The sequence below is a fragment of the Aythya ferina genome (genome assembly GCF_964211825.1).
Source record: "Aythya ferina genome assembly, chromosome: 5".
Lineage (NCBI taxonomy): Eukaryota > Metazoa > Chordata > Aves > Anseriformes > Anatidae > Aythya > Aythya ferina.
Genome location: NC_140301.1, coordinates 2,845,822 through 2,857,832, shown reverse-complemented (window position 1 = coordinate 2,857,832; position 12,011 = coordinate 2,845,822). Strand labels below are relative to the sequence as shown.

The 12,011-nt window shown below is 42.1% G+C and overlaps 1 protein-coding gene across 1 annotated transcript in view; it reads left to right on the top strand.

The window, feature by feature from the left end:
- The first annotated feature begins 554 nt into the window (after positions 1 to 554).
- Positions 555 to 12,011, top strand: part of IPO7 (importin 7) — a 37,353-nt gene continuing 25,896 nt past the window's right edge. The window contains exons 1-4 of the mRNA XM_084520461.1: positions 555 to 722; positions 9,140 to 9,221; positions 11,165 to 11,318; positions 11,715 to 11,873. Of these exons, the coding sequence (XP_084376587.1) occupies positions 639 to 722; positions 9,140 to 9,221; positions 11,165 to 11,318; positions 11,715 to 11,873 (479 nt within the window). The 5' untranslated portion in view covers positions 555 to 638. The remainder of the gene's footprint in view (positions 723 to 9,139; positions 9,222 to 11,164; positions 11,319 to 11,714; positions 11,874 to 12,011) is intronic.

Genomic DNA, 12,011 nt, shown 5'->3' with positions numbered 1-12,011 from the left:
CCTCATTTATAACACAGAGGACCAACTGAGGCATCCTACTTCCAGCCCTGTGCCAGTCTCCAGTGACAAGGGCTCAGCTCACACTGGGTGTCTGGCAGTGCATGAACGTCTTCGTCACCTCAGCCTTGTCGATAAAGAACTTCTTTACCGAGGGGGTTGTGAGGCATTGGAACGGGCTGACCAGGGAAGTGGTGGAGTCACCATCCCTGGAGGTCTTTAAAAGACGTTTAGATGTAGAGCTTGGTGATATGGGTTAGTGGAGGGCTGGTTGGTGTTAGGTCAGAGGTTGGACTGGGTGACCGTGAGGTCTCTCCCAACCGCGGTGCTTCTGTGTCTCTGTGCTTCCGTGACCTGCGCGCAGCCGGCGGGGCACCAGGCAGGCGCCGGGCCTTGGAGCCCCCATCCCGCCTCCCTTGACGGGCGGCGCGGCGGCGGCCGCCTGGACTACAAGTCCCGTGGTGCCCCGCGGCGCGGCGGCGGAAGGGGCGCCGCTGCGGGCGGCGGCGGGGGGCAGCTCTATCCGGGCCCTGGGCGCTCCCCTTCCTTTCGCGCCGGCGGCCGCTGCGAGGCGGCGGCTCCATGTGCGCGCGGCGCGGCGCGGCCCCGGCTCCCGCCCTCCGCCTCCCGCCGCCGCCGCCATGGACCCCAGCACCATCATCGAGGCCCTGCGGGGCACCATGGACCCGGCGCTGCGGGAAGCGGCCGAGCGGCAGCTCAACGAGGTGAGCAAGGCCTGGCTGCGGCCGCCGAGGCCGGGGCAGGCCCGGGGGCGGCGGGGCAGGCCGCGGGAGGCGGCGGGGGGCGCCCCTCTTCCCCCCCCCGGTGCCGGCCGTGCCCCGCCGCCCGCCGCGCATTGTCCCCGGCACACGGCAGCGGGGCCCGGCCGCGCCGGGCGGGGCCGCCGAGGGGCTGCGGCGGCGGCGGGAGGCGGCCGCTGCCCGCCCGGCCCTGCCCGGCCCTGCCCGGCGTGGCGCAGGGCCCCGGCTCCGGGCCTGCCGCCGCCTCCCGGCCTCGTGGCCCGGGCCGCGCCGCCGCAGGGCGCCTGCCTGGCTGCAAGCCGGGGGCTGGGGGCTGGGGGAGGGCAGGGGGCACGGCCCCGCTGTGTCATCCGCTCGCGGGTGGTGAGGGGGTGCCGCGGGGCCGGGAGGTCCCAGTGGGCAGGCCGCAGCGTGGGGAGGTTGCTGTAAGGCTGTGCTGCTTCACCTGGGGGCGGAAAGCTCTTCATTGATGAAGCTCAGGCTCAGGGCTTCTGAGCAGACTTGAAAAAAAGGCGTTCTAGCATTTGGCTTAGAGGAAAAGGGCTTCGCTTTCGCTATCACCATGTGGCAGCTCTCAGCGAGCCTTTTCCTTGGGATTTACCGCAAGTTTTCCCTCTGTCACTCTTAAGCAGACTTTAGGCCTACCAAGATAAGTCTTACGCAGTGGGTGTTCGCTAAGCCTAGATAAAAGTGGGCCGAGTGTCCTGCTGGCAGCAGTGAAACTTTCAAAAACTGAAGATACAACTTACCATGCTATTAAAATGTGTGATTAAACTGCATTCTTGGAAGCCATTTAATAAACGAATATTAGGTACATTTGAAATCCATGCTTGTAAAACTACTCGATGGTTAAGTTAGATTTGTATGAAGTTTTTCTTCTCTTTTTGTAAGAAGTGTTTTTTGTCTTTCTTAAGCCAAAAGGGTAGTAATGCAATTGCATACGAAGACAACAATATATGTGGAATCTCAAACTGTCTCTAAAATGCAAATTTTTGTGTTCTGTGCATGTTAATATCCATATATAGTAACTTACTTCAAATCTATTCTAGCGATATTCTGCAGGTATTGAGTTGCTGGATGTGCTGCAAGTTGCGTTCTCTGCCATTTAGGTTCTTCAGCAAATAGTTAACTGTCATATGAAGGATCGTGCTAACCATGAGCTGGCTTTTGTTCATGTTTCTGAACGTTTTTGAACCAAAATGCAGCCTACCATGTACTACACAAGTATTAAATTGGAATAAAATCCAAATACGTGTCCCTCTAAAAGCACCAGATGTTACTGAATCGTTGTGTAAGAATTACTTGAAATGTAGCCTCACTGATCTTTCACAGACCATTTGTGATGAAAAGAAAGTTAAACCCTAAATCTGCAAGCATTTGTACATGTATGTAGTTTTATTCAAGTGCATGGTTCTGTTTTTACATAGTGTTTTCGAAATGGAATATGTATTCTCTTGCAGGCTTCTGGTCTGAATTTGGTAGCTGTTGGAGCAATTGTGTTATCAGTTAATATTTAATATCAGTTAATTTTTCAGATGTCTTATTCGTTGTGCAGGTAAAATCATACGGCAGTGAATTACCTTCTTGTACGTGACCAGGGACACCCAAGTATTTTTATAATTTAAGTCTGTTGTCCTTGGATGACCTTATATTTTTATCTTTAATTTGCTTGAAATGTGTATGTTGAGCTGATGAGACTAGTTTTCAGTAGATGGATCGCTGTACCTTATCAGAAAAGAAGGACCTTCATTCAGTAATTGATATTTCTAATTAATGGAAGGGTTAAATATCTAGACCTGTGTGCATCATACCCTATTAAGCAAGGCTTTCCACTGACAAGAGGAAAGGACTTGGGTGTATGATTCTTGATTTGTCCAGGCCTTGTTATTTTTCTTTGACCTTAGCTAAGCCATGAATTCTTCTGTGCTTTATTTCTTCTTTCACTTCAGCTTTTTTCAAGTTCTATTGCCTGCACTTACAATGCTGTGAGAACTGGAGTTGAGATGTGCGAACTGCAGGTGTCTCAGGGTTCCCAGTCTCTTTGGTTTTAGTTTCTTTACTGCGAAGGCAAACGATAGAGAACGATACCACTGGTGTCCAACGTGGAGTTTCCAGCTTCTCGTATAAACTCCGACTGATGATATGTCCTGGGGTGTTTGCACATCCCTGTCCCCAACTTACAGAGGAAATAGATGTTTCACAAGGACTTAAAAAACCAGACTCTTCAAGTAAGCTACTGGAAAACAGTAGGAAGACTTCAGATGCCTTTTGAAACAGTCTTTGTGCTGTGTGTATGTGGTGTTTCCTAGAAATGGTGATGAAAATAGATATTTTTAACTACACGGCTATGGAACGACACTGAAAATAATGCGCAGTGCTTCATCTTTCAGTATCAACACATTCGTAAAGGTGCTGTTGGTAGATAATGCTTTCCTTGCAGGTTTCTCTTTGTAATTCCAGGGAATTTTGTATTGTAACTGTTCCATACGTTCTGTGAGTATTTTAGATTAACCTCAGTACATAGGAACTACTTTTTACAATAGCTATCCAACTTTTGTGTCTGAGAATGGAATAAAAGAGTAATAATGAAGGTTAACCCCAGTAACTCATTATGAAGTGAGAGCTTAACAGAGTTGAAGGGAAATGTTATCCTGTTGCTCTGTTGGAAAAGTGCTTTTCAGAAGTAAGATCCACGCCTTTTTCGTGTTCTGATATGTGTAATGGGAAGGAAAAATGCTTCAGCTTGTTGACGAGTCAGCGTAGCATGCAATCAGTTTAACAGACACAGGAGGGCCTAGCATAGTGTCTTTCATTGCCTGCTTAGTAGATACAAATGCCAGAATGAGGGAATGATTAAATAAAATGATTGGACTCTATTGGGAGCTTCGGAGTGAAAAGGTCTTGCAGGGGAGAAAGCAAGCTTATTATATACCTTGCACTCAGGGATTTTGAAATACTGAAACGGGATGTTCTGGAATGCTTTGGGGTAGGTATCTGTAGCGTTACTCTATTTTTTATTTACTTTTTGGTTTTGGAGGTCTAACATGGTCTTCATGTGTGGCACCTATGGCTATATACCGTAGTAGTGTGTAAGACCAAGAATAGAGCGTGAGTTTCGTGGCTCTGTCTGGTTACCAGATCATGGGAACTTCTTTTAAAGTTCTTGGTATGACGTGTTATGAAATGAACGTGATAATTTCCACTTCTATCATTTCCATTTCCTCTTTTTTCCAGTTCTGTGTTTTGGTATGTGGTAGATGAGAGATGCTTTGTGAAGGGGTGGTTTTAAATTGTGTGTATTAAGGATGGTTCAACACCAGAAATCCCCACAGGGGCAGTAAGGAATCAAGGGAGCCTTCAACAGGAAGAAGTTACATGCTTAAATCATGTTAACTAGTACAAGGTAAATCCAGCAGACAGAGCCACGTGCTGCCTTCTCATGACTGAGCAAGCAGCTACCATGTGTGCTTAGCTAGCTTTTGCTGAGAGCATGTTCCTTTTCCCTCTGAGTAGCAGAGCTCATCGGTGTCACAACTTGCAGACAGTGTTCTGGTGAAATGAGCATCAAATAAATGTGCGAGGTGTGATACACGTGTATTTGGTGGACCTCAAGCTTAGTTTACATACACGTTACAGCTGTGGAAGAGGTGGTAGAACGAGCTTGCAAAAACCTGAGGTCAGAATGACTTCCACACCTGCTGAGTTCTTAAAAAAAGAACTGAAAGTGTTACAGAGCAGTTTGCTGATTCAGCCTGGCCTTACATTAAGATGAAAGTTTTTTTTTTTTTCTAATAGAAATGTAACAACTGTGTGATCACCTAGTGCTGTTACAGCCTAGATTCTAAAAAAACGAGTCACATAAACTATTCAGAATTGGAATGGAGGAGAAATAGTAAATCTGTATTTCTTCAGCTCATGGGAAAAAAATTATAGCCTTTATTTAAATGTGTGCTGTTTTGAATAATTGTGTTAATAACCTAGGGTTTCAGTTCAGCAACATATTTAGTAAATCTTTTAGTACCGTTCTGTTCGGCATTTTCGGTGAAGAGCTCCTTAGAGTACTGTGTCTGTTACAGTACGGTCAGTTCTCCATGTCTGACAAGAATGCACGGAGGTCTTTGCACCTGAGATGAAACTTGTTTGTTAGTGGCGTGCTGGCTTTCTGTAAGACATGAGTAACTCTTTTATTAAAGAATGTGACTGACTTTTGTGGGTATCACTGGTGGGGAAAGAAGTACCTTTGTGTACCATAATTAGCTGTCAGTTCTGTATGCCACGAGACCGTGTCTTTAATGTGAACTTCAGACTTGATGCACATTTCAGATTGAGGCTGGTGTGACACGTGTACTGATCAAACTGCTGTGGCACATGCTAGCAAAGCAACTCTGCTAGGAAAACCTGCGATGAAATACGAGCAAAGATTGTATGTTCTGGAATACTGAGTGATACTAACGGACAGTGGTGCAATGTTTGTGGTCTGATAGAACACATTCCTCAGCTAGTGAGGCTGCATAGCAGAAATTGCTCTTGGGAAAAGTCCCTGAATTCTTTGGCTCTTAGACAACAAAGTCATACCAGTGACACGGCATGTTTGAAGAGTTGTAAGGGAGAAGGACTAGAAATGACTTTTTTTATGTTGACTTACGTGTTGGGAAATAGTCTTTCGGACAGAACCATTTTTTTTTTTTATTGTCCCTGTAATTCTCTTAGTTTCTCTATTTCTAGAGGTGAAGAGTATTTATAACCAAGGGGCAGAAGACCAGGTTTTACTTACGTCAAAACTTTAGTCGCAGAAATAGTTTCTGTTCTCACACGCTTTAGAGTATGTAATAGAAGCCCTTGCAAAATCCTGATTTTGATCCTTGAATTGTGCAGGCCTGGAAGTGCTCTGTGGGTTAACGCTGTTTCCCAGTGGCTTCCATGGACCTGGCATCAGTGCATTTCTTTCTGAAGACTGGGGTATGCAAATGCCTGCAGAATCCTTTTTGTGAAGTATTTTGGCTAATCACATCCACCAAAAGCCAGTGTTTGTATAGAATATATAGCTAAAATAGGTGTGCTTTTCTGGTGGTGTTTTTTTAGCAGTGGTGTCAATGAACAGGAAGAACATGATGTCCCGAGGGTCAGCCATCTTTGGACAGCAAAAATACTAATGACTAAAATAGCCAAAATGATGTGTGTTCAGTATTTTTAATGCCATAGATACAAAATTGGCACCTACGTGATTCTCGTATTAAGTGCAGTTGTTTTATCTGAGTGCCAAGAAAGATTGGATGTTCTTTTTAATAGTAACACAAAACAAGGGAGCACGTGGCCAGTTCTGTAGTACCCAGGGTTTTATTTGACCATGCAGTAGACCCATGCCTTCATGTAGCAGGCCTTCCTCCTCACGTTGCTGCTTCTCTGGAAGCGTGTTCCTTGTGGAGGGATGGGAGAGGTGGTTGGGGAGAGTTTGGAGTTCCTTGATATTTTCTATGGAATGCTTAGGAGTGTTCATGGGGCTCTGTGTGAATTGAATTATAAACCAAAAGTGGTATTGAGGGCAAAGTACAAGTTCCTTCAAATGCAACCTCGTATGAAAATCACAAGCTATTTCTAGCCTGAATCCGTGCTTTGAACCACTGAAGGTGATGGAGTAGCTCATCTCTATGATGGGTTGGTGTAGGATGCTTGAAATACTCATAAGGGTGATACTGCTAAGATCTTAGAAAACCAAGACAATGTATAGACGTTTTGGTCCTATAATTTTAAACTTTATAATAGTTCACAGAATCCAGTGAAAATGTTAATTCCGTGTACTAATATAATTGACGTTTTTAGGAGCTTGCTACAATCACAGTCTGTCCTGATTTTTTTATGTAGGAAAGATTTTTTTGTGATTAACTCTATTAAAATTTCAATGTGTGGCAGTTTGGCTATATGTTGCTGTCTGTTTTTGTTGCTTCTTTCTTTTAGAACACTTAACATCTTTTTATTCAATTTGTTTTGTTATTCCCATCAGTTTCTTCATAGTTCTTAAGCATCTCATTGTTTTTTTATATTTTTAATTCAAGTATCATCTACAGCAGCTTTACTTACAAGATTAGTTACTGTTTATCATGAAAAAGGAAAATTCATTTTCAATATTCTAGGAATCAATACTTCTTAATGCATTTCATGTTTGGAAATTATGAGTAACTTTTGGTTTTAAAAAGGTAGTTGTGTATCGTACTCATGATGGAATGATATCAACTTGCATTTTAAGTCTCTTCTATGCAGACTGTTAATATAACCAACCATTGACACTAATATTAGGCATATCATCTAATACTGTGCCGAATTAGGGTCTACTGTCATTAGGCGTGTGTTGAAGAAGTGTGTGTTAATGCTGCTTAAGAAAAAGGAATTGATTAGTCTTGGAGATGTAGTAGAAATTAATATCAACAAGTAAATGTTATTTAAAATGTTTTCAACTGTCAAATGGTCAAATATACTTTTTTTTAATTTGAAAGGATATTTTCTTCTTCAGGGAAATCAGAGGGGCATAGCTCAGGAAGATGCATGCTTGTATTGCAGTGTCACTTAGTCCCAATTCATCCCAACACCCTCCACACATAAGCATTTGGTGCGGACCAGATGCAAGCGTTGCTTCTGTGAGTTTTCTGTAGTCTGTAGGTTTGTAGTGCACAGGATGAGTATGTACAACACTTCAATATACGTTGGGGAGATTCTTCAGTCAAGTTTATTCCTCATTTAAAATTGGGTAAGATAGGCAACAAGCTATACTAAGAAAATTTTGGCACAAATGCTGGAACAAATACTAAGTCCCAGGTTGTGCCTTTTGTGCTTCTTCATACTAGAACATTTTGGAGACGTTTTTTGGAGCTTGGAGGTAAAAACCTGGTGTGAAAGGAGAGAGCTGGGCAGTGTTAAATGCTTAGAAGGAGTGTTGTTGACATTTCATAATGTCAATGAGCTCTTAATCCTTCAGAAAGCTAGTTGGATAGTCTCTTTATGATGGGTGTTTGCTCTGACGTGGAGTCGGAGACATTCTTTTACTTTTTTTTTTTTGATGAATGAAAACTGTCATGGTTTTCAAAGGACTTATTTGCTTCATGTAGGAAACAATAAGGTGATTAATATGTAGGTAAGAGATGTTTTCCTAATAACAAGTGGAGATATTTAGGTCTATGCAGTTGTCTTTGATAGACATGCTGCAAAGAGCACATGAAACAATTTTGGCATCTTAGTGAGGATAAAACAGATGTGTGTTGTGGCAATTAGGACAAGAGGCTTGGAAGAACGAGGTTAGGAGGACTCTGCCAGGTCCTCTGGTCCAGTCCCCTGAAGCAAAGTTGGTTTCAGAGTTAGATGAGGTAGGTGGGGACCTTCTCCAGTGGAGTTTAGAATATTTGAAGGGCCAGCCCCGCTGCCTGCCTGGGCAGGCTGTTCCAGTACTTGACCCTCGTTGGTGCAAGGGAATTTTGCCTTGTGTAAAACAGGAATTTCCCTTGCTGCAGCTCATAGCCGTTGACTCTTGACCTTGAAGAAAATGATGATGTTTTCCAACTTGAAAAAGCACATCAAGTTTTTGAGAGTTAAAATTTTCTTCTCGGAAGGAAGTTCATTAAGCGTCTCGAGTTTTTGGTGTCTAGGAAGGTGTCGAGGGATGCTGTGTGCATGGTAAATGTCAGCTTCCTCAGGTTGAAAATATGATGTAGTATTTAGTACATCAGTGACATGGCTCCTTATTGTAAAACAAATCGTGTTTTGCCTTTGTTTGGAAGTGAACTCTCGTAAATCGTTAGATGTTACTCTGAAACTGCATTTAGGTCTCCATACTGTTAGCTTGCTGTTGTGTAGTTAGGCTAGCAGTTGCTGCAGTAAAGAATTAATGGTCACTTTAAGCCATTTTGATCAGAAGGGTGAACTATAACTTGAATATGCTTGGTTAAGGCTGGGCATAGTTTTAAACCACAGGTTGCCATCTGTTGCTTTGATTATTACCTAATGAATTGTTTAACAATTATTTGTTTACATAATACCTTGCTTGAGGTCACTGTAAAATTGCTGTGCTTGCTTTTTGTCTGGCTACTCAGATATTCTTTGAGGTGTTCACTTGTTTAGTGACTGTAAAAGGCTGATTCCCGAAGCCTGTTAAATGATTTCTTCAACTCTACCCAAAATAATAGGGTTTTGCCTCCACCATGCTGTCTGTCTTCAGAGTACAGCGAGCATGAAATTTTGGAATGGTTTAGTTTATCTACTGTGATACTGAAATGCTGCTATTCTGACTGCATTACAATGTTGTAAAGAGATGGTAATAGCAAACAGGAGTACTCTAAAACTTGATGAGCTATGACTAAGCTATACTAATTTCTTAACTTTTTTGTCCTCTACAGGCTCATAAGTCAGTGAACTTTGTTTCAACTTTGCTTCAGATCACCATGTCCGAGCAACTGGATTTACCAGTGAGACAGGCAGGCAAGTTTTCAAATCCTTTAATTGTTTTCACTTTAATGGTGCATGCGCACAGGTGCGTATTCGGATATTGTATCACAACTGGGTTATTAGAGAACTCTAATGTTTTTTATCTCAAACACGGGAAAATTGGGAGTCGTCAGAGTTAACCATCATAAACTGCATCTGGAACCCTGCACTAAATAAGGAAGAGAGAAACTCTTCAGTGGTTGTTCCCCTTTGTCTCTAGTGAATAACGGTCTTTGGGAAACCAGACTAGTTCATGATGATGGTACACTTGGCCCAAGGAGGTAATTTTACATTGTACTAATAAAGCTAATGTTCCTGAACATTATAATTGGAAGAAAACACATTGTCATTTGGAAGTGCTGATTTGAGTGAGCAATCACTAAAATTGGATCTTGAATATTGGCAGGTCCAAACATCACCTTACAGCTACTATGATTACTTGGTAAGAGGTTTCTAAAACAATACCTCAGTGGTTTCTGACAGTTCAGGAGATGTGACCTTGATCACTTAGGTGATCCTTCCAGGTAGTAGATTATCTGAAGTTGTAGTGTAAGCGTAACTTGCATTTTTCTTATTTTGGGAGGATAATGCTTAAATGTGTCAAAAATGTTACTGTGTAACATGTATAATGTGAAAAAGGAGAATGTTTGAAAACAACCTCTTGAAATTCAGCCTTAGTTTAAGCTAATTTAAAAAAAAAAAAAGGCTGTAGGGAGTGGAGAAAACACATGCAACACGTGTCTTAGAAACAGTGCATGTTTTGCAAAGCAGCTAATGATATGATTAAAATCCCCCGAGGACAGGCTGAGTTTTGCATCACTTCAGTGTTGTTATAGCATGTATCTACAGATCATTTCAGACCTTTGCAGACCCTTTCAAAAGCAGTTTGGCTTCTGAGTGTTCAGAAGGTGCATGTGAAGTTTGAGAAATCACTTTATGGATTTGTATGTAGAATTAGATTAATGTTAACTTTGATGTTAGTTTGTAATTTGACATTACATTTTGTATTTTGTAAGTCTTTCAAGCGCTTTATTCTGTATTCTGCCATATAAGCAGTTTAGATGTGGTTGTCACGTGGCAAAAGCAGGTGTTTGTGCCAGTAGCCCAACTGCTACAAAGTGGTGTGGCCCAGAAACTTGGTATAAAGGAACTCTGGTTTTCTTCAACATTCAGTCCTGTATCACAGACTTGATTAAATTTTTTGCCTACAAAATACAAGGATGGCTTTAGATAGTCATTAGTATTAATTTTCTCAGTTTTAATGAAAATTGTGAGAAAAAGACTACAAAGGATTTTTCAGTATTGTAGTGCTAAAATGTAACATGAGCTCTTTTACATCTAATATGAAAGCAGCATACTTCATGTTTTCATATGGAAACACGTCCTTTACATTACTATAAGTACATTAAAATAAATGGGTGAAGGAATATCAACACAGAAAACTGATAGGTTAATCACAGCATTGTAGGGGTTAGAAGGGACCTCAAGAGATTACTGGGTCCAGCAGGCTTCCTAGAGCAGGTTGCCCAGGTAGGCGTCCAGACAGGCCTTGAATATCTCGGGAGAAGGAGACTCCGCAACCTCCCTGGGCTGTCCCAGTGCTCCGTCACCCTCACCAGGAAGAAGTTCTTTTGCATGTTGGTGCGGAACTGCCTGGGCTCCATTGTGTGGCCATTGCCCCTTGTCCTGTCCCCACAGACCACTGAAAAGAGGTTGGCCACATCCCTCTGTCTCCCACACTTCAGATATTTGTAAACACTGATAAAATCTTAATTTGCACATTTTTTTTCAATTTTGCATGTATTTTGATCCTAGTAGTCAGATATGATCAGTGTATTATTAGTAATTTGTCTGTTTTGTTCTAAATTAGAATTATCTCTGCAAAATCTGTTTTGTACTTGGAATGGCTATGAGCTGATTTCTCTCTTGTATGATAGGAGTTATCTACTTGAAAAATATGATAACCCAGTATTGGCCAGATCGTGAAACTGCACCAGGAGAGATTCCACCTTACTCCATCCCAGAAGAAGATAGACACTGTATTCGTGAAAATATTGTAGAAGCCATTATTCACTCTCCTGAGCTGATTAGGTATGCTGTTTTAACCTGGTTTTGGATTCTGTTTTCTGACTGCATTTTTGCACAACTAAGATAATCTGGATGTTAAGCATTGTTGTTTTATGCTGCTGCTGCATACTTAAGCGTAGGATTCCTGTAGATGGAAAGACAATTTTCAACTGGTGCTGCACATGGAAATTTACTGATAGAGTCCTTCGCAAAAAGCCAGACCTCATCATTTCATTTATAAAGTTCATCAAATGAACAGCATTAAATGGGAAGTACAGAACATAAACTTGGTATTAAAAAAAATAAACCACCAAAAACACAAGCTTGAAAGAAGTCAAAATTCAGGCAACATTAGATGCTTCAACGCCACAAGAATATTATTATAGTAATTTATTTAATCATTCTATACTTTGTTTCCAGAGTACAACTTACTACTTGCATTCATCATATTATCAAGCATGACTATCCTAGTCGTTGGACTGCAGTTGTGGAGAAAATCGGGTTTTATCTTCAGTCTGACAACAGTGCTTGTTGGCTTGGCATTCTTCTCTGTCTTTATCAACTTGTGAAAAACTACGAGTAAGTTTTTTCTACCATATAAATCAGCAGAATGAGTACACGTGTATCTCTTGTGTACTGTATGTATAATTTAACAGTGTAAAATTGCATGTGGGATTGAGCACAGGTGATAAAACGTTTAGTCAATATTAGTTTAGT